This window comes from Typopeltis vanoorti, chromosome 13, assembly GCF_054136105.1.
Source record: "Typopeltis vanoorti isolate ZY-2024b chromosome 13, IOZ_Tvanoo_1.0, whole genome shotgun sequence".
NCBI classification, from domain to species: domain Eukaryota; kingdom Metazoa; phylum Arthropoda; class Arachnida; order Uropygi; family Thelyphonidae; genus Typopeltis; species Typopeltis vanoorti.
The window spans coordinates 61617469-61640718 of record NC_143561.1 but is presented as its reverse complement, the minus strand read 5'-3'; the positions used below and the strand labels follow the sequence as shown (position 1 = coordinate 61640718).

At 35.8% G+C, this 23250-nt stretch overlaps 1 protein-coding gene across 1 annotated transcript in view; it reads right to left on the bottom strand.

Annotated features, from left to right (window-relative positions):
- Positions 1-23250, bottom strand: part of LOC150100214 (uncharacterized) — an 850396-nt gene that overhangs the window by 361122 nt on the left and 466024 nt on the right. Inside the window, exons 24-25 of the mRNA XM_090402345.1 lie at positions 1148-1192; positions 832-885 (exon numbers count right to left, since the gene is read on the bottom strand). Of these exons, the coding sequence (XP_090258471.1) occupies positions 832-885; positions 1148-1192 (99 nt within the window). The remainder of the gene's footprint in view (positions 1-831; positions 886-1147; positions 1193-23250) is intronic.

Below are 23250 nucleotides of genomic sequence, written 5' to 3'. Positions count from 1 at the left end.
TGTCTTGCACATTGTTCCTGGAGCATTAATGAATGGAAAAGGGTTCTGTGGAACAATGAATCATGCTTCCAAATATTTCACTTTGATGGTTGTGTTTGGATCTGGAGATTACCTGGGAAATGGTTCCAGTAGGACTGCATCATTTGAACTGTCAAGTTTGGCAGAGGCTTATTAATGGCATGGGAGTATTTGAGTTGGAAACAGGGCATGGTTCAATGGTGAACGTGCCCAAAACCATGATGTTTGATGGCTATGTGAACATTCTGGAAAATTTCATGCCTCTGATGTTGTGGAAGTACTTCGGAAGCGACCCTTGCATATTTCAGCAGGACAATGCTCTATGCCATATTGCACTACATGTCTGAGACTGGTTTCCACAAAAAAAAAAAAAAAAAGTTGAAGTGTTGAACTTGCCAGCTCAGAGTCCAGAGCTCAACCCATTGGGATGGATTTGAATGCTGAATTTGCTCCAGACCACAGTGGCCATCATCAGAATTAGCAATGGGGTTAGCTTTGCACAAGGAATGGAAGAGCATTCCTTCCTGTTGCGATGTATCAGAAATTGGTTGAAAGCATTCCCCAAAGGGTAGCTGCTGTCATTTAGGCCAAAGGTGATCCCACTGGGTACTAGAATTATAATTAAAACATAATTTTTTTGACCACAACCAGGTGTCGAAATACTTTTGTCAACATATATATATATATATAGAGAGAGAGAGAGAGAGCAGGAATGTTTTCACTCAGTGCATACCCATATTTGGTATTACATGCTAAACTATTATAAACAAAAAGTAGAAAGTCCAGCCCTTCCTACATTTCCTATATACTTACTCTTTCACCTGGAGCACCATCTTTTCCTGGAATGCCTGGTCTTCCAGACAAACCCTAAAAAAATTAAAATATTATTGTTATTCAAGAAATATATATTTATGGGTATAAATTTAAAATATATTCAAGGAATATATGTTAAAGTATTTACCGAAGTACACATTTAAAAATTTGTTAATATGATGTGTTATTAGTACTTTGTAAAGTTACTAAGTACTAATAACACTACTTTACAATCACACAAATACTATATACTGTATGTCAAAATCAAAAAGTCTAAAATTATTTCTGAAGTTAATAAAATGCATTTAGAACTCACTCGTAATCCTTGTAATCCTGATGGACCTGGGCGTCCAGGAATTCCCTATAAAAAGTTAAAAACAACATTAATAATTATTCAAGCAGAATATACACCCTTAATTAAGATTTAAGATCAAAAATTATAATTGATACAATTGATAAAAATTGATACAATTATTAGTATTTTATCAATTCTTGTTCAAGTCATTTAGTAAATACTTATTAACTGAGACTTATTAAAGTATTAGTATAAAACTATGGATGGAAAAAAGTTATACACTTTGTAACTAGTTAAGAATAAAACATCAAACTATGCCGTATTGGTTAATTTATCAGAAAAGTCATTAAGAGATGAATGCAGTAGTATTAAGTTTAAACTATAAGCTTTAATGCACATATACTAGTTATGGCTAACGTTTTGTTATTATAAGATTTAGCACTTAACAGATTTAGGACCACACACATGGCATTTATTTGCTATAAGCCTAGCCATCTTGCATGTATAAGAGTGATATAAAAATAAAATAAAATAAAACTTTTTTTTTCTAGTTAACACAGCTGAATGATTTCAAATATAACTGTTCATCATTAAAAATATAAAGAATTCTCCCCCCCCCATTATATTAACTACTATGATAGTAAAGCTGCTTTATAAGAGGAAAATGAACTGGTAATAATGATTAGGAGGTTAAACAGAATAGAAGTAAAATGGAGAAATAGTGAGATTAAGAATAATCTGGAAGAAGAAGAAGGTATTATTATAAAGATGGCATAAGGTGGGAATAAAAAGTCATTTAAATTTATAAAGAACAGGATAAGAAGACTACTCTTCTTCCCAGGTTGGTAAGGAAGGAAAGCCGAAGGGAAGTATAATCAGCACTCAGCCAATAAAAAAAAAATAAATAAATAAAATAAACAACAACAACAAAAAAAAACATCCAGAATTTAGAAGAAAGAATAAATATATGAAGACGATATTAAATGAAAAATGATAGATATATTTAATAATTGTGGAAGATATAGCTGAGGTATTTAATGAGAAATTCATCAGGATATTTTAAGCTCACAAATGTGATATTGTGTAAAGCTAGGGAAAGGAAGGAATGGTAGAGAAGAGACTACTGAATGAGGATGAGTTTATTAACATTAAGTTTGCTTAATGTTGATAAAGGAAGAGGAATTGATGACATTTCTGCATATTTTAAGGAAATGTTAAAGTTTCTCAAGATGTCAACCCTGATATGTTAACAAAAGCTTTACAAGAAGGAGCTTTCCAAAGAGCGGAAGAAAGGTAAAACTGTTCTATTTCACAAAAGGGTAGAGGAGGGGACGGAACTGAAGAACTGAAATAATTACAGGTTGATTGATTGATTGATTGTGTGCGTGCGTGTGTGCGCGTGCATGCATGTTTTGCATTTTCCTCCTAATAACAACCCTACCAGGAGATAATTTATTCCTACATGCTCCATTGAATACAATGAATACATTACATGTAGCTTCCAAGTACTGATTAACATTTACATTCCTAATTTTGTATTCATATTTACATTTCCAATTTTGTATCAGTATTCATATTTACATTTCCAATTTTATATCAGTATTCATATTTACATTTATATTTTTACATCTATATGTACATATTCTGACTTTTACATCCATATTTATATTTTTATATATACGTATATTTACACTATATAATTCATACAACATCAGTAATTTATGTTACTTTACAACGACTGGTAGTTGATCTTATTGGAAAATTTAATTAGTTCTGAGTAATACTTTTCAATAAGTCTATGTTTTGACACTGACCACTTGTCTTCAGAAGTAATGATGTGTTGCATTAGGGGTATCTGTATGTAGTCCAGTAGCTGGTAGTTGTAAAGTATGTGGTCAACAGTCTGTTGAAGTTGTGAACTACAAATACATGATGGTGATTCCAGGATATGGAATCTGTGTAAGTAGTGTCTTAGTTTTCCATGTCCCATTAGTAGCGCGGTTAAACCTGAAGAAATGGAGTGTTTTTTCAGCCGGAATTTTGATGTTTTCCATTCTTCTTTCTTCTGCAAGTGTTTTTATAGCAGATTTCGAGTACTTTTGGTAACTTGTTTCTAGCTGTTTGTTTCTAACTGCTTCTTTAGCCAACTGATCTGCATCTCATTTCCTGCAAACCCCAGTATGTGTGTTCACCCAGCAGAACTTGTTTTCCCGTCCTGATAGAGTGAGATTCCAAACCAGCTTTCTTGTCTGTTCTATTAACGCTATATGGTTCCGGTTTTTTATGCCGTCTGTAATGCTTCTACTGTCACGTTAAATTGTTGCTGTCTTTTGATGAGAGGTGTTGACTTCTAATTCCTGGAGATATATAAGTGAATGAACTATAGCAAGTTGTTCTGCTTGGTTGTTGGAACAGAGAGGATACAGTCTAGAGCAGTGTTCTTGTATAATGGACTGCCTGTTATATGCAATGAAAAAACAGCCGACGTTCTCTCCAGTTTTGCTTCCGTCAGTGTATATATGGAATTCGTCAAATTCAGAGCTTTCCTTCTCACTGATATTTGTTTTCTTTGCTGGGTGAGGACACTTACTGTAGTGAAGCAGATGTTCATGGCAATTTGGATCAATGTTAGAATTTTTGGTATATCTTCCGGAATTGACTTCGTATATTAGAGATAATTCTTGTATTTTCAGGCAGATCAGTGTTAGAGCTGTAATAATGCAAGCTGCCTTGAAAGATATTGTCCTGTATCCTTTAATTATACGTATGGCTATAAGGCGTTGAACTCTATTTAGCTTTTGTCAATTTTTCTTTGATTTTAGTGAATGTTTCCAGGCAGGTGCAGCATAAGATATTAATGGTAGTATAGCTCCAGTATATATTGTTTTCAGCGCTCATTGGCCTAATCCCCACTTAATCCTTGCCGACTTTGCTAGAAGGTTTACAATTTGTAAGCTTTTTTCAGCAACATATGAGATGTGCTTGTTGATGGTAAATCTTTCATCTATTATTACCCCTAGGTATTTTAGCTCACTAGCTACCTTGAGAACTTCTCCATTTAGGAAGACTGCAACAGGCTGCTTTGATTTTTTACGTGAAATATGAAGCACTTTAGACTTGCCGCTATTGAATGTAACTTTCTTCTCACGTGCCCACTCTGCAATTTTAAAGAGTTCTTCGTTGGCTGTTACTTCTAGTTGTAAGCCGTCGCGTCCTTGAATCATGATCATCACATCATCAGCGAAAGCTATGACTTTTGTTTCAGTAGTGAAAGGAAGTCTTAATAGCGAGTCATACTGGATGTTCCAGACGCTTGATCCACAGCAGGAGCCTTGAGGGCAGCCTCATTTGACTTCTTTCGTTACAGCTGTGGTTTTTAATAGCATGGTTGCTGTTCTGTCTGTAAAATAATTTTTTGTAAGATCAATTAAGTTTTTTGGCCATTTTAAATCTCTTAATTGATTGATTATGGCTGGCCACCATGCAGCATCGAAAGCTCCTTGTACATTGAGTGAGAGCAGTAGTACGTCTTGTTTTTTGCTTTAGACTGTCTTCTGTGAACTCTTTTGCCTCCATAATTGGTTTTACTGTACTGGATTGAGGTCTAAATGCACACTGATTGCTGCTTGATAGGTTTCTTGAGTAGACATAGTGCATTATTCAGTTTTATCAGAAGTTTTTCTAGCACCTCACCAGCGACATTTATGAGACTGATTGGCCTGTATTTGCTAATTTCGTCAGATGTTTCTTTTCGTGGTTTTATTATGGGTATAATTTTAGAACGTTCCCATTTTAAAGGAAATTGCCCTCTTTTTAGGCATTCATTGTAAACTGTTGTTATGAATTCGGAGAATTCGACAAATGCTCTTAGTAGTATATCACTGGTCATTCCGTCCTCTCCAGTATTACTTGAATCCACTGATCTTAATACTGACTCGATTTCTTTAGTTGATAAATAAGTCATCATTAGGAGTATCTATGTCTGTTTTCATTCTTTGTCTGTAGGTTTTGTGGATTTCTTTGTCTGTTGATTCATCGTCAACAGGAATCAACTTGTTGATCATAATAGCTGCAGTTTCTGCTAAGTTTTTAGTGTAGGTGCCATCTGTTTTCTTGATTGTTGATAATGTAGGTGTTGACTTATTCTTGCTTGCTGCTAATTTATATATGTAATTCCAAGGATTCTATATGGTTGAAACAGCACAGAATTTTTTCCATGATTCTGTTTTCTCGTTTGTAATTTTGGACTGATAGCTGTATTTGGCTTTATAGTAGTTCTGCCTTCTGCTCTTTTTTAAATCTTGGTTATTGTATGTTCTTCAATTATAGTCGTCTGTGCACGTTAACACGTTTTCTCAGGAATGATAATTCAGCATTCCACCGAGGTACTGATTTTCTTCCTTCGATGTTTAGCTTCTTGGCTGTTCTGAGTGTTTGGTTGCTAGATTTTTTCAGACCTGATGAAAGCACATATGTAAGGAAGTCTGTATCGGCTTGTTCTGATGCCCAGAAGGCTAGGTTCATGTCTAAGCTGAGCTGTTGATTGCTGATCCCATTAAAGTGATGTTCTGAGATTAGGCATGAAAATTTGGTTTTTAATACTTTAGCAAATATCTCTAGATTAGTTTTACTGGTGAAGTACTTGATGTTAATGCGATGGTTTTGTGTTGTTTATTCCATTAATTTCAAGTTTTAATATCAGTAACAAAAATATAAATGATATTAAAACTTGAAATGCGATGATCAGAACAGCTTTCCTCTTCTTCGCATTTCCATTCAGAAACCCAGGGTAAAATAGCGTTGTTTGCCAGTGTCAGATCAATGAAGCTGCTTCCTCTGGTATTTTCAAATGATGGAGTGTTACTGTCGTCGTTTAGTATGTGTAGGGAGTTTGATGCTATGAACTCTTCCAAATTTTTACCTCTATTGTTTGTGCTCTCATTAAACCATAAAACTGAATTGGCGGTGCTATCTATTCCCACAATTAAGCCGTAGTTGATGGTAAAATCCATGATGTTGCCCATTTTTTCTAAGTCATATTTTATGTCAGTGTGATAGTTTAGATACATACTTGCAGCAAAAGTTTTAATTCCTCTGTATGTAATTTCGATAAGTACCAAGTTCTCGTTGCTGTGCTGAGAAATTAATATTGCCTCAACTTCAGTGTTGAACACGAGTATTCCAGCTCTCTTTCTTTCAGATCCTTTGGAAATTATTTTATAATTACTTGGAAAGATGCTTATTTTGTTGTTGACATTGTAGGGGTCTTGTATTAATGCCAGTCCTATATTTTTTCTATTTATGAGTTCTGTTATGTTATTGACAGCCTTGATAGAGCGTTGTAGATTTATTTGAAGACATGCCAGGGAAGTAGTGCTGTTTCTACAAGATTGCTTTCCATAATCTATGTTCTGAATTTTGAGCTGTCTGTAGTAGTTGTATGTCGGGCAGTCTTTGCTTAGTGCCATGTGTTTGCAACCATTTTTGGTTTTTGGCATGCTTGTTGTGATTTTTGCAATTTATGCAATTCATCTCAGACTTATTTCGTGGACACTCACTGAACTTATGTTCTTTAGAGCAGAATGGACAGATGGTTTTCCCCCTGCAGTTTCGTGTATGATGGTGAAATTTATTACCGTTAAAGCATCTCAAAACACTTACGTGGGCTGCACAATGGCAAATTCTCCATAGCATTTTAACACCGGTTTTTCAGCAGTTTTTGGTCCTCACCATTGGATCAACTTGTTCTTCCATCACTATCACACAGCTGAAACATTTCCCCTACATCAATCTTATAAAAACCTTTTAAACCTTTTAAAGTTTATGGAATGGTGAGAGACTTTGTATTGTTCAAGATGGATCTCCCATCATGAGTCTTATGACTCCAAGGAGGTCCTGAATAATAATAATAATAATAAACAGAGCAACCCTCCTTAAATGTCAGTTGAGCATTCTGGTCCCTCCTCAGATAAGGTTAATCTCTTGGTATCATTCGTTTCTTCCATCCTCTAATATGGTTAATGAAAGCAAATCTTTCCCACTATAACAAGTACAGCCTTACTTGTCTAATTATTACCTTGTCTGGTGTTTCACCAGGAGAATATTTAAGTGCTTAGATATCAAGAAATCTATACCTGATGAAAGGGAAGATCAAAATTGTGTTGCAATATTAACACACCAGGAAAATCTTTTTTCACATCAAAAGAATCTTTAAGTGCTTAGATCTTAAGAAATCTAACCCTGATGGTATACTTCAAGTTCAAAATTGTGTTGCAATATTAACACATATCCTACATCATCTTCCCAACCTTTCATGTACATCTGGCATCTGCTATACAACATGGAAACAAGCCTATTTTCAGGAAGATAAAAGTGAACAATCAAATTATCATACTATTGCCTCAGCTCAGTTCTCAAAATAATAATGGAGAAGATAAACAACAGACAACAACTTAAACCACCACCTGTAAACTCACAAATTAACTGACCATCACCATGCATGTTTCCTAGAAGATTTCCTAACTAACCTTCATACTTCCAAGCCATGGAAAGGTTTGGAAACTCATGTGGTTGCTGTTAACTATTTCAGGCTATTTGATGAGATCTGGTTCAAAAGCTTCCTTATCAAAGTATATCTTATGGTCTGCCCTCCATTTTTAACAAGTGGGTTGCCAATTTTTCAGATTTTCACACTAATGTCAGAGTATTTCAAGGCTCTGCACTTTTGTCCATACAAAAAAATCCATACAATAAATTAATTGTGCAAATTCACAAATCCTTAATGAAATCATCAATGATTTCATTAAGGACAGTGCAATCTCTCCACGTCTTCATTTAACAATCTTTCCTCTTCTTCATTCAAGATCTTCCATAATGAATGCCTTGTACACCAATTTTTACTTCTCAAGTGAAAAAGGAATACCTAGAGAACTTTAATGCTACCAAAACACTATCTTATTTCTCATAAAAAGAATAATTCTTCATTTCCCTTTATCTTTCATAATATTCAGATCTCCAGACAAGATATGATTTCTCTTCTTGGAATGACTTATGCTTTTATTATTAGGAATTTATTCACACAAATGAAACACGGCCAAAATAAGATATCATTCAAACAACAATTTGACTGTTGATAAAGAGCAATCCAGATTCTAATTAAGAATCTAAGAATGGTCTGTCGGGTAACATTGTAAAATATGTACTGTTCCAAATAATGTTTTTTTTTAGATCATATGTGGTTAATTCATTGATGTTTAATTCTTGTAAATAGTTGAACAGCTTCTTTGAAATTGCACCAACACTGATACCAGTTGGAATGACTTGGTATGTTTAAGCCATAGTTGGAAAACTTCAATTGCCAAATCTTAATATTTAGTCATTTTTTACAGTTCTTTATTGTTGATGTTGTTATCACTAAATACTGCAATGTCAATAATCTAAACTTGTTGATGTTTACTAATGTGATGTCAGATCTATTGTGTTCTAAAGGCTGATTATTTTGTGTTCTAAAGTCTCAGGGAATTTTTCTGTTTTGTTTTCCAATACTGTCTCTATTTTATGCTGCTACCAGTTATCAGAAGTAGGAAAACCATACTTTTTGCATACAAGTGTTATATTGTGTACTTCCTCTTATTACTTTATTTATTGTATGTGTCGTCCTATACGTGCTTACTATAACCTACTCCTAGCTTTAATTCTGCGGAGGCACTTTCCCTTTTATCTCTGACAAAATTTAGATTTTAACTGCGTCAGTCAGAAACTAGGGACGGAGATTTTTCTCATCCCAAGAAAGTATACCAGAAATTAAATTTTCTATCTAAACGGACTAAGAGTTTAAATAACATTACAGATCATGTGATTTGCAGTCATGGACACTTTCCCTTAAATCTATGGTATCCCCTCTCTGCATAGGTCCGAAATTTTTGTAAGTGGTAATTCAGTCTCGCATTTAGACAACTCTCAAATTAAAGTTAAAAAAACATTTATTAAAGCAAAAGAAAGGTTACGTTTAGATTACACGTTCTAAAAATATATGAATCAATAATCTCACTACCAAGTTATCCGTTATTCAAAATTTAAACTCTTAAATTCCTCCCTCAAAATTTAAGTCATCAAAAAATCATCTACTAAGTTTAAGTATCTTAACTAGATATCTCTGCATTACAATCAAGCTCAAATTCAATCAATATTCACAAAATTATGCAATATTCAATCTCTATATATATAAGTAAGGCTCACACATGGCATAATTAATTCACACTATTTCATAATCAAATATAGAGGACAAAGTTCAATTCTGTAACTATTGTGTCCACACTTTAAGTGTAAGTTAGGCTCACATTCAGCACTACAATTAATAGTTTCATTCAACAAACTGTTCAAAAGTCATGTCTCCCCTTTGTACAAATTAAGAATAGCACAAGTCTTCTATGCCAGACAATCAGTCAAAACAGTCACTAGAACACTAAGAGCAAACATATGCTTAGAATTTTTCCTTTCTTTGTCCCCTTTTTCTCCTTCACGATTTACAACTATATAAGAAAATTAAAGTGTTGTACTTTACAATCTTGTCCTTACAAAGGAGGGTTCCATGGTTTCCTCCACGTGGTCACTTCGGATATGGCAAGACTTCCTTATCAATCAGCCGCTCAATTTCATGGTTGCTGCGACTCACTTATTTCTTCCTCGAAGGATGTCTTCGCTGTCTTTACATTGGTATGGTTTACCAATGGCTCCTTACTGAGAATCTGGCATCATTCCGCAGGTAGCTTTGTTCGTCTCGAATCTAACAGCAATGGAAGGTAGTTGCTGGTCACTGGTGACAAGCTTTCTCAGCCATGCTGGCTCGAACGGGAACGCAGGTACAGAAAATCAAGAGGGAGTTTCAAATTGCACGCGGTTACTTTTATTCTACTTTACAGCGTCCTCTTTTAATACTTCACTCATATTCCATGTCTCATTCCCATTCATTGTTATGGATGACATCACATCCCTTCCCTTCTTTTAGTACTGCTCTCATGGAAGTATGCCATGCTTGTTTTCCTCGAGTGCTTATTCACCTTGTGTTACATCATCATGTCGTCATTAGGTAGTGACCGTTTGGACTCTCATTGGCTGGTAGATGTGTAGATTTTTTTTTTTTTTTTTTCTTCTTGCACAGAACATAATTTACATCTATGTTTTCAACATTAAATATTTTTTTTTGTTAGGCATGTAGTTTAACACATTTTAGAATTTTGACTATAACACTTAACACAATTCAATTTTAATCTACACGTTCCATGTTTTTATCTTCTTTAATCATACATTATAATTTTAACTTTAATACCCTTTTCCAATTAGACTGTGACATGCTTTTTCCCCCAGAAAGTGTTTATCATCTCCTTTTCTCGAAAGTACAGGCAGATTAGTGCATTGGATTGGAGACTGGCTATCCGATAGGTATCAACAAGTTGTGTATGGGAGTGCGATATCCAGGAAAAGAAACGTCACTAGTGGAGGGCCTCAGGGGTCTGTTTTAGGGCCATTACCATTTAACTTGTATATTACTGATATTGGCAAAGATTTGGATGGAGATATTCAGTTGTTTGCAGATGATGCAAAGTTGGGACGAACCATAAAGAGTAGTGAAGATGTTTTGGCCTTGCAAGAAGACTTGAATAAATTGAGTTATTCGGCAAGCAAATGGGGATGTGAGTTCAATGTTGCAAAATATATGGTTTTAAAATTTGGAAAACAAAGATGGGATGCAGCATTTATGCTTGGTGAGAATATATTGTTGGAGGTCGAGGAAATAAGAGATCTGGGGGTGATAGTGGATAAGGATCTAAAATTTAGGGGACACATCGCCAAAATTGTGAAGACAACACAAAGACTTCTGGGAATGATGCGGAGGACACTGATGTGTAGAAGTAGGGAGATTCTTGTTCCATTGTATAAGGCTTTGATTAGGCCACACATGGACTATTGTGCCCAGATTTGGTCACCGGGTTTTCAGAAAGATGAAGAGATGTAGGAAAGGGTCCAAAGGCAACTGACTAAGGTAGTTTCTGACCTCTGGAATGTCGAGTATGAGAAAAGATTGAGAAGTTGTAATTTGCAGAGTCTGGTGGAGAGAAGGAAGAGGGGAAATATGATAGAGACATACAAGTTGGGAAGGGATTGTTATAAGATCAATGGTTGAGAAGTTCTACAGAGAATAGTGGGAGATCAGAGGAGAACCAGAGGTCATCCCTGGAAACTGTATAAAGAGGGTGTGAGTAGGGGAGTGAGAGGCAGGTTTTTTTCGTGCAGAGTTGTGAATGATTGGAATGCTTTGCCTGAGAGTGTGGTATCTGCAAGGAGTTTGAGTGTGTTTAAGACACAATATGATGAGATGTGTGTGTGATAAAAGGACCTCCCAGATGAGTCTTTGACTCCATGAGGTCTTGGGGAATAATAATAATAATAATAATAATATATCTTTGTGTAATTTTGTCTCTTCTTGTTAGATCTTAGAAAAATGGCTCAAAATATGCTAGGACCCTTATTCTAGATCTAACACAAGCCAATGAATTATTTTGACCACTTGGTCATGGCGGTATTTGTAATATGTTTGGGCTATCTTCCTGCAGGCACTGATCAGATGTTCTATGGTTTCATCTTTCTGATTACATAATCTGCATTTACATCACGAAAATTATAGAAACAACTACCGTGTTAGAGTAAAACTTTAGATAATTATAAACCAAAATAAACTTTCAACCTTCACATTAAGGTCATCAGCTGGAGTATACGCATATACAAAGAAACAAGCTGCACTATAATCTACATATCATGCTAAAGTTACTGACCAACCGTTACAACTATTGGCCTCACCTCTGGTGGAAAAGAACCTTACTACATCATTGAATGGTGGAATGCATTACCTGATAGAGTGGTAGGAGATGGATTCACAGAGTTGATAGACTGTTTTTCTAGGGTGGGCCTCCCACGATGAGTCTTGACTCCATGGAGGCCTGAGTCATCATAATAATAATTAAGAATCATTAATGATTTGATTCTAATTACTACTAGGGAGATTTTTTCTAGGTTTCTTTTCAGCTGATTCTAGAGTTACTTAATGTTTGGCACAAACGAGACATTTTTTACCTCTTGAAAGAAACAGTTTTAATCCTGCAACTCAGTAAAATGTACTGCAAAACATGTATGCTAATTATTAACATTTAATTATCTAGCATACTGTGGGAATGCATTCATTTTTTATGGTGCAAGATGGAGATTTCCTAACAGTTTGGGAAGAGTACTTACTACTCACTTTTGGGAATGAAAATGTATCTGATGATTTTTTATTGTTGTTATTTACTTTTCCTGAGTAACGACTGAAGTCTTCTGTTGGCCTGAGAGTACGTGAATGCAGATGAGTTATCTCATTTGCATTTGTTCTTTCTGCTCCTTGTCAAAAAAATAGTTTTTTTTTTTTATCACTACAGATGAAACAGATAGCTTCTAGCTTGCTGTGAACTTTGGTAGATAATTCACTGCCATTTCAACACATTTTGGTTATTAATATTATTATAATAGACATAAGAAGACGATACACATCATATTCCATAAAGAAAAAAGTAAGTATTTGGTAGTAAAAACACATTTTGTGAGTATATCACTACAGCTTCAGAGTGGACAAACCACATATTTGTGGTTTGTCCACAGATAACTGCTATATGAAGCATGAATAGACTGAAACAAACATTACAAAGGACATTACAAGATGCTCATTAGAAATATGTGTTTATATTAATACATTATATATTTTTTCCTTAAATAATTGTGTGTATAATACATTAATTTGCTTTATGATTTTTGAGGATCTATGTAGAAAGGACTGCTGAAAGCTATCGATTTTTTCTACATTATCTGGCCCCCAGTCCTTAGTTATGTAAAATATAACTGATATCTTGAAATCATATATACTACTCTTGGATTGAATTTACATTTGCAGATAAACCTTATCTTCCAGATATTTATTGGCACAGATTAGTTAATAAATTTGCATATGAGGATACAGTTGCAAGGCCCATACAGGCAAGGCTATTAGTAGATAATGCTATTAGTAACATATTTTTGTCTGTCAGTTGTGTGTGTGTGTTCTCCTGGAGAGTTTGTCTGGTTGCAGTACAAAAAACTGGACTTTCCAGGAGTAAGGAACCCTGCCACCTCTGTATGAGACTTGCTAAATCCTCATATATGATAGCCTCCATAGTGCAATTGGAAGAACGATGGTACATTGCACCCTTTGATTGGAATAGGCCTAACTTCAATTCTCGTCGTGACGGGAGGAATCTTTATCTGGACGATTTCAATAGAATGTGAGTTAGCCGATCTCATACGGAGGTGGCAAGGTTTTTTCTCCTGGTAACTCAGGTTTTTCATCCCGCATACAGCCAAATCGGCCCTTCCGAACACACGCAATTTTTACAGACAAAAATGCTAGTTGTGGTGGTGGAGGTGGGTGGTAGATGGCATCGATGGAGATGATTCGTAGTAGAGGTTTGATGTAGTGGTTGAGACAGTTGTAGGTGTCCTCCTGCGATGAGCCTTCAGACTCCTTGGAGGTATCAGGAATAATAATAATAAAAAAAAGCTAGAGTCCTATTATTATAATTATTATTATTATCTATTAGGTTACAAAATTAAATTAAGCTGGAGAGCAACATGTTTACAAAAAGGAAAAAATTAATAAATAATAAATAAAAATAAAAAAAGTACTTATATAAGTATACATATAAATTACAACTAACTGGTATGATAGTGGCCAATAAAAGCTGAAAAATTGCTTAGAGTCCTCAAGTCAGGGTTTCCTGGAAACTAGGTGGGATGAATGTGTGCCATCCAAATTCTTGGGATTTTTATGCCACCATCATTGTTAAGATTAGAGTGGTTGATTAAAATTTCACAGGCTTCTTTAAATTTCCATTCATACCAGGTTTTTCTATGATGTAACAAGCAAGTACTTTTCCAATCAGTTTGGTGTAGGGGATTAAGAGCATGATCTGAGAGGCCTGCTTCACAAAAATTGTTACAAATGACACATTAAATGCAACAATTTTTGTGCTCTCTTTTTTTTTTACAGATACAGATTGTATGTCCAGTTTCCCCAATACAAGGTGAGTTACAGTTAGAGAGGATCCTTGAGGAGTTGAATATGTTTTTTCATTTTAAAGGTAGTTTAAAAGTGGCATTAAGATTTTAATGGTGTAGGATTCTATTAATTTTTTCTGATAACCCTTTAATGTATGGGATAGCTATGGTTTTACTGTAATCTATATTAATTTTTGATGAAGTTTTATGAAGAACTTTATTAATAGTATTTTTGCTATAACCATTATTTATAAATGTATTGCTAATAATTTTTAATTCTTGTTTAAGAGCTTGTTCATTAGAGCTAATTGTTATAGCTCTGTTTTTGAGGGTGTTAATGACTCCAAATTTTTGCAAAGGGTGGTGATATCAGTTGGCATGTATATATTGGCCAGTATGTATAGGTTTGTGGTAAATAGTGAAGGAAAGACAGCCTGAAGGAAGACGTGTGACTAGTGTATCCAGAAAAAGGAGTGAGTTCTGATTTTCAATTTCAATAGTAAATTGTATGCGCTCATGTTTGTTCAGGTGGCTAAGGAATGTGTTTAACTTTTCTGGATCCTGTGGCTAGATAATGAAAACATCATGAACGTATCTGAGCCAAACTGTAGATTTTAGAGTAAAGGAATCAAGAGCATGTAGCTCAAAAGATTCCATATAAAAGTTAGCAATTGGGGGGAATAGATGTGAGTCCATGGCTGTACCTTCTTTTTGTAGGTAAAATTTATTTTGTCACATGAAGTAACCGGAACGTAGTATGTGGACAAAGAGAGTCGTAATGTCGAGCGGAAATTTGTTCTGTAGGAGAATTGTGTCACTGATTGGGACATTTGTGAAAAGGGCAGAAACATCAAAACTAACTAATAAATCATCTTTGCTGAGTGTTGTGTTTTTAATTTTGTTTATAAAATGTTGTGTGTTCATTATATAGGAGGGGTAATGACCTACCAACTCCTTGAGTATTGATGCTAATTTCTTGGCTAGGTGATAATTAGGGCTGTCTATTCCCTCAACTATCGGCCGAAGAGGAATGTTATTGGGAACACCGTATAATCTGGGAGAACGAGTGTAATGGAGTATAAGTTTTTTAATAGTGTCTGACGGCTAAGAAGTGACAGACTTAAGTAATTTCACAGTGTTTTTCTTTATCCTGTATGTTGGATTATAGTTCACAAGCTGATAGGTGCTGTGATCAGAGACTAGTTGATTCAGCTGATGATGTAAGTTGATCTGTCAAGGACGAACAGTTGCATTACCTTTGTCTAATTTCATTATAATTATATCTTGATTAGCTTTAATGACTTGATTGATTGCTGCTAGTTCTGTTTTTGTAAGATTGCTACATATGGTTTTCTTTTTATTCAACACACTGCTGGTTTCTAAACGAATTTTATCGGCTATATTATTTGGAAGAGACTTAATGCCTCTTTCTATGTGGTATATAACATTCAGTTTATTAGTAGTTCTAGGCTACTGCAAAGTTAACTCTTTATCAAGTAATGCAAGTTGACCGTTATTTAAGGTGTGGCTAGATAGGTTGATCACATGACTATCACTTGCATGTGGTTGGGCTCCTTGTCTCCCTTGTTTGTTGTTCACTGTTGGAGTTGCTTGCTGGGGAAAAGATGTCCTGATTGGGTTAGATTTGTATGATTGGCATTCAAAGTTTGCCATTTTGTAACATAACAGATAATAGTAATATAATAGTAATAATAATAATAGGACTCTAGCTTTGATGTAGTAAGGTTTTTTTTTTCCACCAGAGGTCAGGCCAATAGTTGTAACAGTTGGTCACTAACTTTAGCATGCAGTGTAGATTGTAGTGCAACTTGTTTCTTTGTATATACTCCAAATGATGACCTTAATGTGAAGGTCAAAACGTTGAGTGTTTATTTTACTTTATATTAAACTAAAGTTTTATTATTATTATTACAGGTATCTCCATGGAGTCAGTAGACTCATCGCGGGAGACCCAAACTAGCAAAACAATATCTGTCATATCTCTTCTTGAATTCATTTATAGACAAAGAGCTCACAACTAAGTCAGGCAATGAATTCCACTCATTTACCACCCTCCATGCAAAAAATCTTGTTCTGACACCCTTGTTAACCACACTCTTCTTTAATTTCCAGGGATGACCTCTTGTTCTTCCATCACTATCACACAGCTGAAACATTTCCCCTGCATCAATCCAATAAAAACCTTTCAGTAAAATAAATGTTTCTATCATATTCCCTCTTCTCTGCCTATTAACCAACCTCTGCAATCCACAAGTTCTGAATCTATCAATGTAGGGAACATCATTTTTTACATCACTCACCAACTTGGTCACTCTTCTCTGAATCTTCTCCACAGCCTCCTCATCTCCAAGGATTCCAGGTGACCAGAACTGAGCACAGTAATCCAAATGTGGAGGTATCACCGCTGCATAAAGTGGAATAATAACCTCTTTATCTCTGGATGTCACTGTGTTCCTCAACAACCAAGTAATCATATCTGTCCTCTGAACTTCATCTCCCTATCTACCAACACCCCTAAGTCCCTAGCCTCATCAATCTCTTGGAGTACTTTTCCATCAATGTAGTACACAGCTGGTAATCTTTTAATCCCAAAATGCATGACTTTGCACTTTTCCACATTGAACTGACATCCATTATCTTTTTCCCATTCTACCAGCTTATTTAAATCATCTTGCAAACTTTCAACATCAGCTTGATTTTTTATTGCGCTACCTAACTTTGCATCATCAGCAAACAACTGAATATCTCCCTGTAAGCCATTTCCTATATCATTTATATAAAAATTAAACAACAATGGCCCAAGCACAGAGCCCTGAGGCACACCACTGGTCACCTGCCTCATCCTGGACTCGGCTCCTCCATACACCACCTTCTGGTATCTCTCCTTGAGCCATTCTCCTATCCATATCACCAATTTAGTATCTATTCTCATCTGCTTCAATTTGCGTAACAGTGTTCCATGGGGTATCCTGTCAAAAGCCTTAGCAAAATCCAGAAGTACCAATGTGTAGCCAGCTCCTTTGTCCAACTCAGATGTCATTCTATTATGTAAAGTTAATAGATTGCTAAGGCAGGATCTACCTTTAACAAAACCATGTTGGCCTCTATAGAGTATCATATCCTGATCCACCCATTCTTGAATTTTGTCTTTAACCAACTTTTCCAATACTTTTACCACTACTCCTGAGACGGTGATTGGTCTGTAATTAACTACCGCAGTTTTAGAACCACCCTTATGCAAAGGAGCCACTTTGCCTAACTTCCACTCCCTAGGGCAATACCTAGGGAGTGGAAGTTAGACAAATTTAAACATCCAGGTAAGAGGGGGGTTGACAATTCATTTGCACATTCACGCAACACCTGAGCTGATATTCCATCTAAGCCTACAGCAGTGTTTGCATTTAAATTTTGCAATATATTAAATACCTCTGATTTCTTAGCTTCAATTCTCACATTAGTTATTGCTACAGGTACAGAGATATCCTCCCTTGAGTGATAGACTTTTGAAAAGTGATCACTCAGTAACTCAACTATTACATCTGATTTTGTCACCTCAATACCATCAGCACCCACTAAAGTTATCCTTCCGAAGTCATTCTTCCATTTACTTGCCACATAGTGGAAGAGCTCTTTGGGATTACTCTTCATCTCTTTGCCTAAGGTCTTCTCATAATCTGATTTAGCTTTTCTTACTATGCTGGTAGCCTTCCTAGCTTGAGCCTTGTACTGCTCACTTTAACACGGTAGTTGTTTCCATAAATTTCATGATGTATTCTGATCACCGTGTAAGCATGAAGGAAAGGAATCTACATTTACTGTTATTACTGATATTCTCAATTTTTGCTTTGTTGCATTAGCTTGTAATACCTTTGCTCAAGCTGCTAGAGTGAATTGTTCAGTTTATTTTTTAATATAGCCAGATTATAGCCATTGCCACATCTTGGTCTGGTCAATTTTTAATTCAGCTTAATTGTTTAATTGCACAGAAATTGGCCAGGCAAAGATATATTTTTCCAGCACATATAGGTTATTTTGCTGTTCTTTTTTGTAATCAAATTTATTTCCCTATTGCTTTTCGAAGGCCTTCTTGTGAAATGGCATAAAGCATTTGCTCAGTGCTATTGTTGATGTAATTTTTAAACTTCTTCTTCAACAGTTTGTCTCACTTGCAGAAGATCCCATCCACCTATTTCTCTTGGTAGATACAGACAGTCAATATCACTTCATGGATCATTAATTTTTGAGTTTTGTGGTCCAATTTGTCCAGATTTTTTTGTCCAATCTACTATGTCAGCTGTGTATCATATGACTGGTGTAGCCCAACAGTTCATCACTCAAATTGTGTTCAATACATTAAGTTTTGTTCTCAGAATGTTCCTGACTCTTTTTATGTATTGTGCTGCTGCTTGCTCTTTAACTTTTGAGTGGAGACTATCATTGGCTTCTACTATTCCTAGAATGTTCATTAGCTGAAATTGCTTTTAGACACCTCTCCAGGTCAAAATTAAAATTGCTAGTGTCATTAATTTTTCCTTGTTTAATAGATAAAATTGCTCATTTATCTCAATTAAATTCATTTTGATGTCCTGACAAACATGAACTGTTTTGAAGTTCATATTATTTTTAGGAATTTCATATCCAACTTATATCTTTTTTCATATCTTTTTTATCAAATAGACAAAATTGCACATTTATCCCAATTAAATTCATTTTGATGTCCTGACAAACATGAACTGTTTTGAAGTTCATATTTGAAGTTAATATTATTTTTAGGAATTTCATATCCAAGTTTTTATAAAACAAAGAATGACTAACAGAAAATATCACAATGTTAGAACTGGAAAATACAATAAAGGAGATGAAAAATAGGAAAACACCAGGAGAAGACAGTATAAATATGGAGTATACAAAAATGTAGATGAAAAATTTAATAAAAGACTTCTGAAATTTCTTAATATGGTTTGGATGTCTGGAAAAACTCCTAACTCTTGGAAAAAAGCACTGGTTATCTCAATCTTTAAAAAAGTAAATAAAGACAATTGCAATAACTATAGGGGAATTGGTCTGATAAATTATTATTATTATTACGTGACAGCTCCAGGGAGTTCCAGGACTCATTGTGGGAGGGAACATACAGGATATAAAATATATGCAGGAATATTAAAAGAGAAGCTAAACAGTATTGTAGAGGACAAACTACTAGAACAAAATGGTTTCCAAAAAGGCCGATCCTGCATAAATCCAATTTTTACTCTAAAATTATTAATAGAAAAGAGAAGGGAATTTCAAAAAGAAACACACATTGATTATGAAAAATCCTTGGACAAAATTAGTAGACAAAAATTGTTTAAAATATTAACCGATTTAAATATACCAAACCAACTTTTACAATCCATTCAAGAAATGTATACAGGAAATAAAATAGCAGTTAAATTAGAACACATCTCAGAATGGAAAGATATATCAAGAGGAGTATGACAAGGATGTACCCTCTTACCTCTGCATTTCAATATATGTATAAATAAAATTATAGCAATCTGGAAACAATATAACCTTATTTGCTACACAAATAACCCCACAAATGAGGATAGATACACTACTATTTGCAGTTGATCAAATAGTATTAGCTACATCAGAAGATGATTTACAAAGATCATTAAAATCATAGGTCTGCAGGGGTTAGCCTAGTGGCTATGCACTTCATATAGCCACTAGGCTAACCTAGGCTATGCCTGGGAGAAAGAGTGTCCTAGGTTCGATTCCCATTGACAATGTGAAGAGCTTAAGGATCTTCCTCAGCCATAGCCAAGTTAGCCGGTCTTGGGCATGGACAGCAGAGTTTTCCCCCCAGTTTATCTGGGGTTTTTCATCCTGCAAGCAGGCAAACCAGCCCCGTGAACACACACGGATACAGTCAGGAATACTTAAGACAATCCCTCCAGTCATAGGTCTGAATTGTCAGCTATGCCGGTTCCGTGCCCAGGACCGGCATAGTCGACAATCCCCCCCCCCTATAAAAAAATAGGTGGGATTGAAGTGGTGCAGTACCTCCCCATAAAAGGGGCTCACAGTCGTTGAATCACGATATGAAATGAAATGAATTAAAATCATTAAATGATATCTCAAAACAATATCTAAAGAAAAAACAAAGATAATGCCATTCAAAGGAGAAAATCCAATAAGAAGTAAAATACTGATAGATAATAAAATAATAGAACATTAAAAAATACTTTCAAATACTTGGGAAGTGATTTATCATATGAAGAAGAAAAAGACACAGACACTAAAATATCAAACTTTGTCAAAGTAAATGGCATTATAAATAATATATTAAAAACCATCCCTATTACAAAAAACACACTAGAATTAGACTACATAATGTCTTGTCAAAACCAACTTTACTATACAGAAGAGAAACATGGACCATAAAAGGAAAAGATGAAAAACGAATTCAAACAGCAGCAATGAAATTTCTCAGAAAAACAGATGGATATACAGATGGAAATGCACAAGGTATGTTTTCCAGGCGGTAAAATGAGTAGAGTGATTGAGGCATTGAATATGAGGCAGGAACGAGCAAAAGAGTTAATTGTATTAATTGGTACGAATGATTTGAGAGAGAACAAAGAGCATGTCAAAATGAATGTCAGGAGACTGCTTGGAAAGATAAAGGAGAATAGTGTGACAGGAAGGGTGGTCAGTGTGTTGCCTAGGTATGATTGTGGTGAAATGAGGCGGAGAGCAAGGATTATGAATGATATTCTGGCTGAAATGTGTGAGGAGATGGGAGTAGAGTTTGTTAATGTGTGGAATGAGTTTGAGGGACGAAGTGAGCTGTATGGGAGCGATGGACTGCATTTGAGTGGTTATGGTGTGAGTCGCTTGGAGAGACTGCTGCTGGAAGGTAGAGAAGTGAATAGAGAGAATGAATCAGATCGAGAGGGGAGTGATGTGGAAGAGCAGGAGAGTAAGACAGGAGAGATTGAAGGAGTGGAAATGAATGTGGAAGTGAGTGGTATGAGTATAGAAAATGAGAGAATGGGTGTGCAAGAGGAGCAGGGAAACGGCGAGGCTCAGGGTGGACAGGGATACACAGCGTGAGAAAGGTGGATGCTCCAAGAGGAGATGAGAGAATGTGTAGGCAGTAAAGTAATGGGGTGATCAGGGATCAAAAGGAAACAGATGGAATTGCAAAGGGTTCTAAAATGAAGAAGCAGAAAGGGAAATGGCCCCAGTCCAGCATGGAGAGATCACATCGAGTGAGTGGTATCAGTGGAACTAGCTGTAGATCCAGAAATGAGTTGTTGTGTTTGTATACCAATGCTAGAAGTATAAGAAACAAGGCGGATGAAATGGTTGCACTAATTGCGTCTGTGCACCCAGAGATTGTCGGAATAAGTGAGACATGGTTAGATGAGGATGACATCCTGACAGGAATAGAGATGGAAAGGTATGATGTGTTTCGTGAGGATAGAAGGGGTAAAAAGGGAGGGGGAGTGCTATTGATGATAGAGAAAGAGTTATGTCCATACAAGGTAGAGATGCAAGAGGGAAATGGGGCCAGTGGTTTTGAGGCAGTATGGTGTGAGATAGAGGTGAATAGAATCAAATACTTGGTGGGATGTTGTTATAGACCTGGTAATGTGGATGGTGGTGATAGTGAAATGTATAGTCAAATAAGTCAAGCAAATAAGAAAAGGGTGATCATTATGGGTGATTTTAATTATGGCAATATAGACTGGAATGAAGAGATAGCAACTGGAAGTAAAGAAAATGAGTTTCTTGAGTTTTTGAGGGATAACTACCTCAGACAGTATGTAACAGAGGGCACAAGAGGATTAAGGGTCTTGGATTTGGTCATCTCATCGGAGGATGTAATTATCAATGAGGTATCAAATCATCCACCAATTGGTGAAAGTGACCATGAGGTGATTACTTGGGTGGTTGCCAGCAGTGCAAGGACCCCAGTGAAAAAAGGGTATATGTGGAACTACAAGGGGGGTGATTATGAAGAGCTCAGGAGACAGCTTGCAGGTGTAGCATGGAATGAGGAGTTAGCTGGAAAAGAGATCAATGCAGCTTGGAGGATTTTCAAAAAATATTTACTGGATGCAATGTCTAAATGTATACCACGGGTGAGAAGGTTAAATAAGTTAGGTGTGAGATGGATGAATAAAGAGATTAAGTATGCAATACAGAGAAAAAGGGCATTGTGGAGGCAGCATAAGAGAAGTGGAAGTAACCAATTTCATGAGTTCTACAAAGACCAGGCAAGGAGAGTGACTTGGTTGGTGAGAGTAGCTAAAGAGAGGTATGAACAGCAGTTAGCTAATGAAGCTAAAAAGAATCCTAGGGAGTTCTTTCGATATGTAGCCAGCAAAAGAAAGAATGATTATGGAAGGATGACATTGATTGGAGGAAATGGTATAAAGACAGCTGTTGCAGAATGTGTGGTGGAGATACTTAATGAACAGTTCATAAAGATCTTTCAATCTTGTGAATGTGACTTCATGGAGAGATTAAGAGCAGTTGATGATGGGGAGGAGAGACTGACTGTAAGTGAGGAAGAGGTGTTTGGGGAGTTGAGTAAACTAGATGTAAATAAGGCTGTGGGACTTGATAATATATCACCGCGTATTCTGAAGGAATGTGCCAGAGAGTTGACACCTGCCTTGACATATTTTTTTAATACGAGTCTTGCACTTGGTCAAATCCCTAAAGAGTGGAAGGAGGGCAAGATTGTGCCACTTCATAAAGGAGGTGATCGAACTCAAGCATCAAACTATAGGCCTATCTGTGTGTCAGGTGTTGTGGTTAAGTTGTTGGAGAAGCTTGTGAGAACTAGGATCCAGAGTTGGGTTGACAACAATGGTATAATCTTTGATGGACAGCATGGATTTGCTAAAGGGAGGTCGTGTTTTAGTAATCTACTTACTTATTACAATAAAGTGACTGCTTCCTTGGACAGAGGAGAAGGATACACA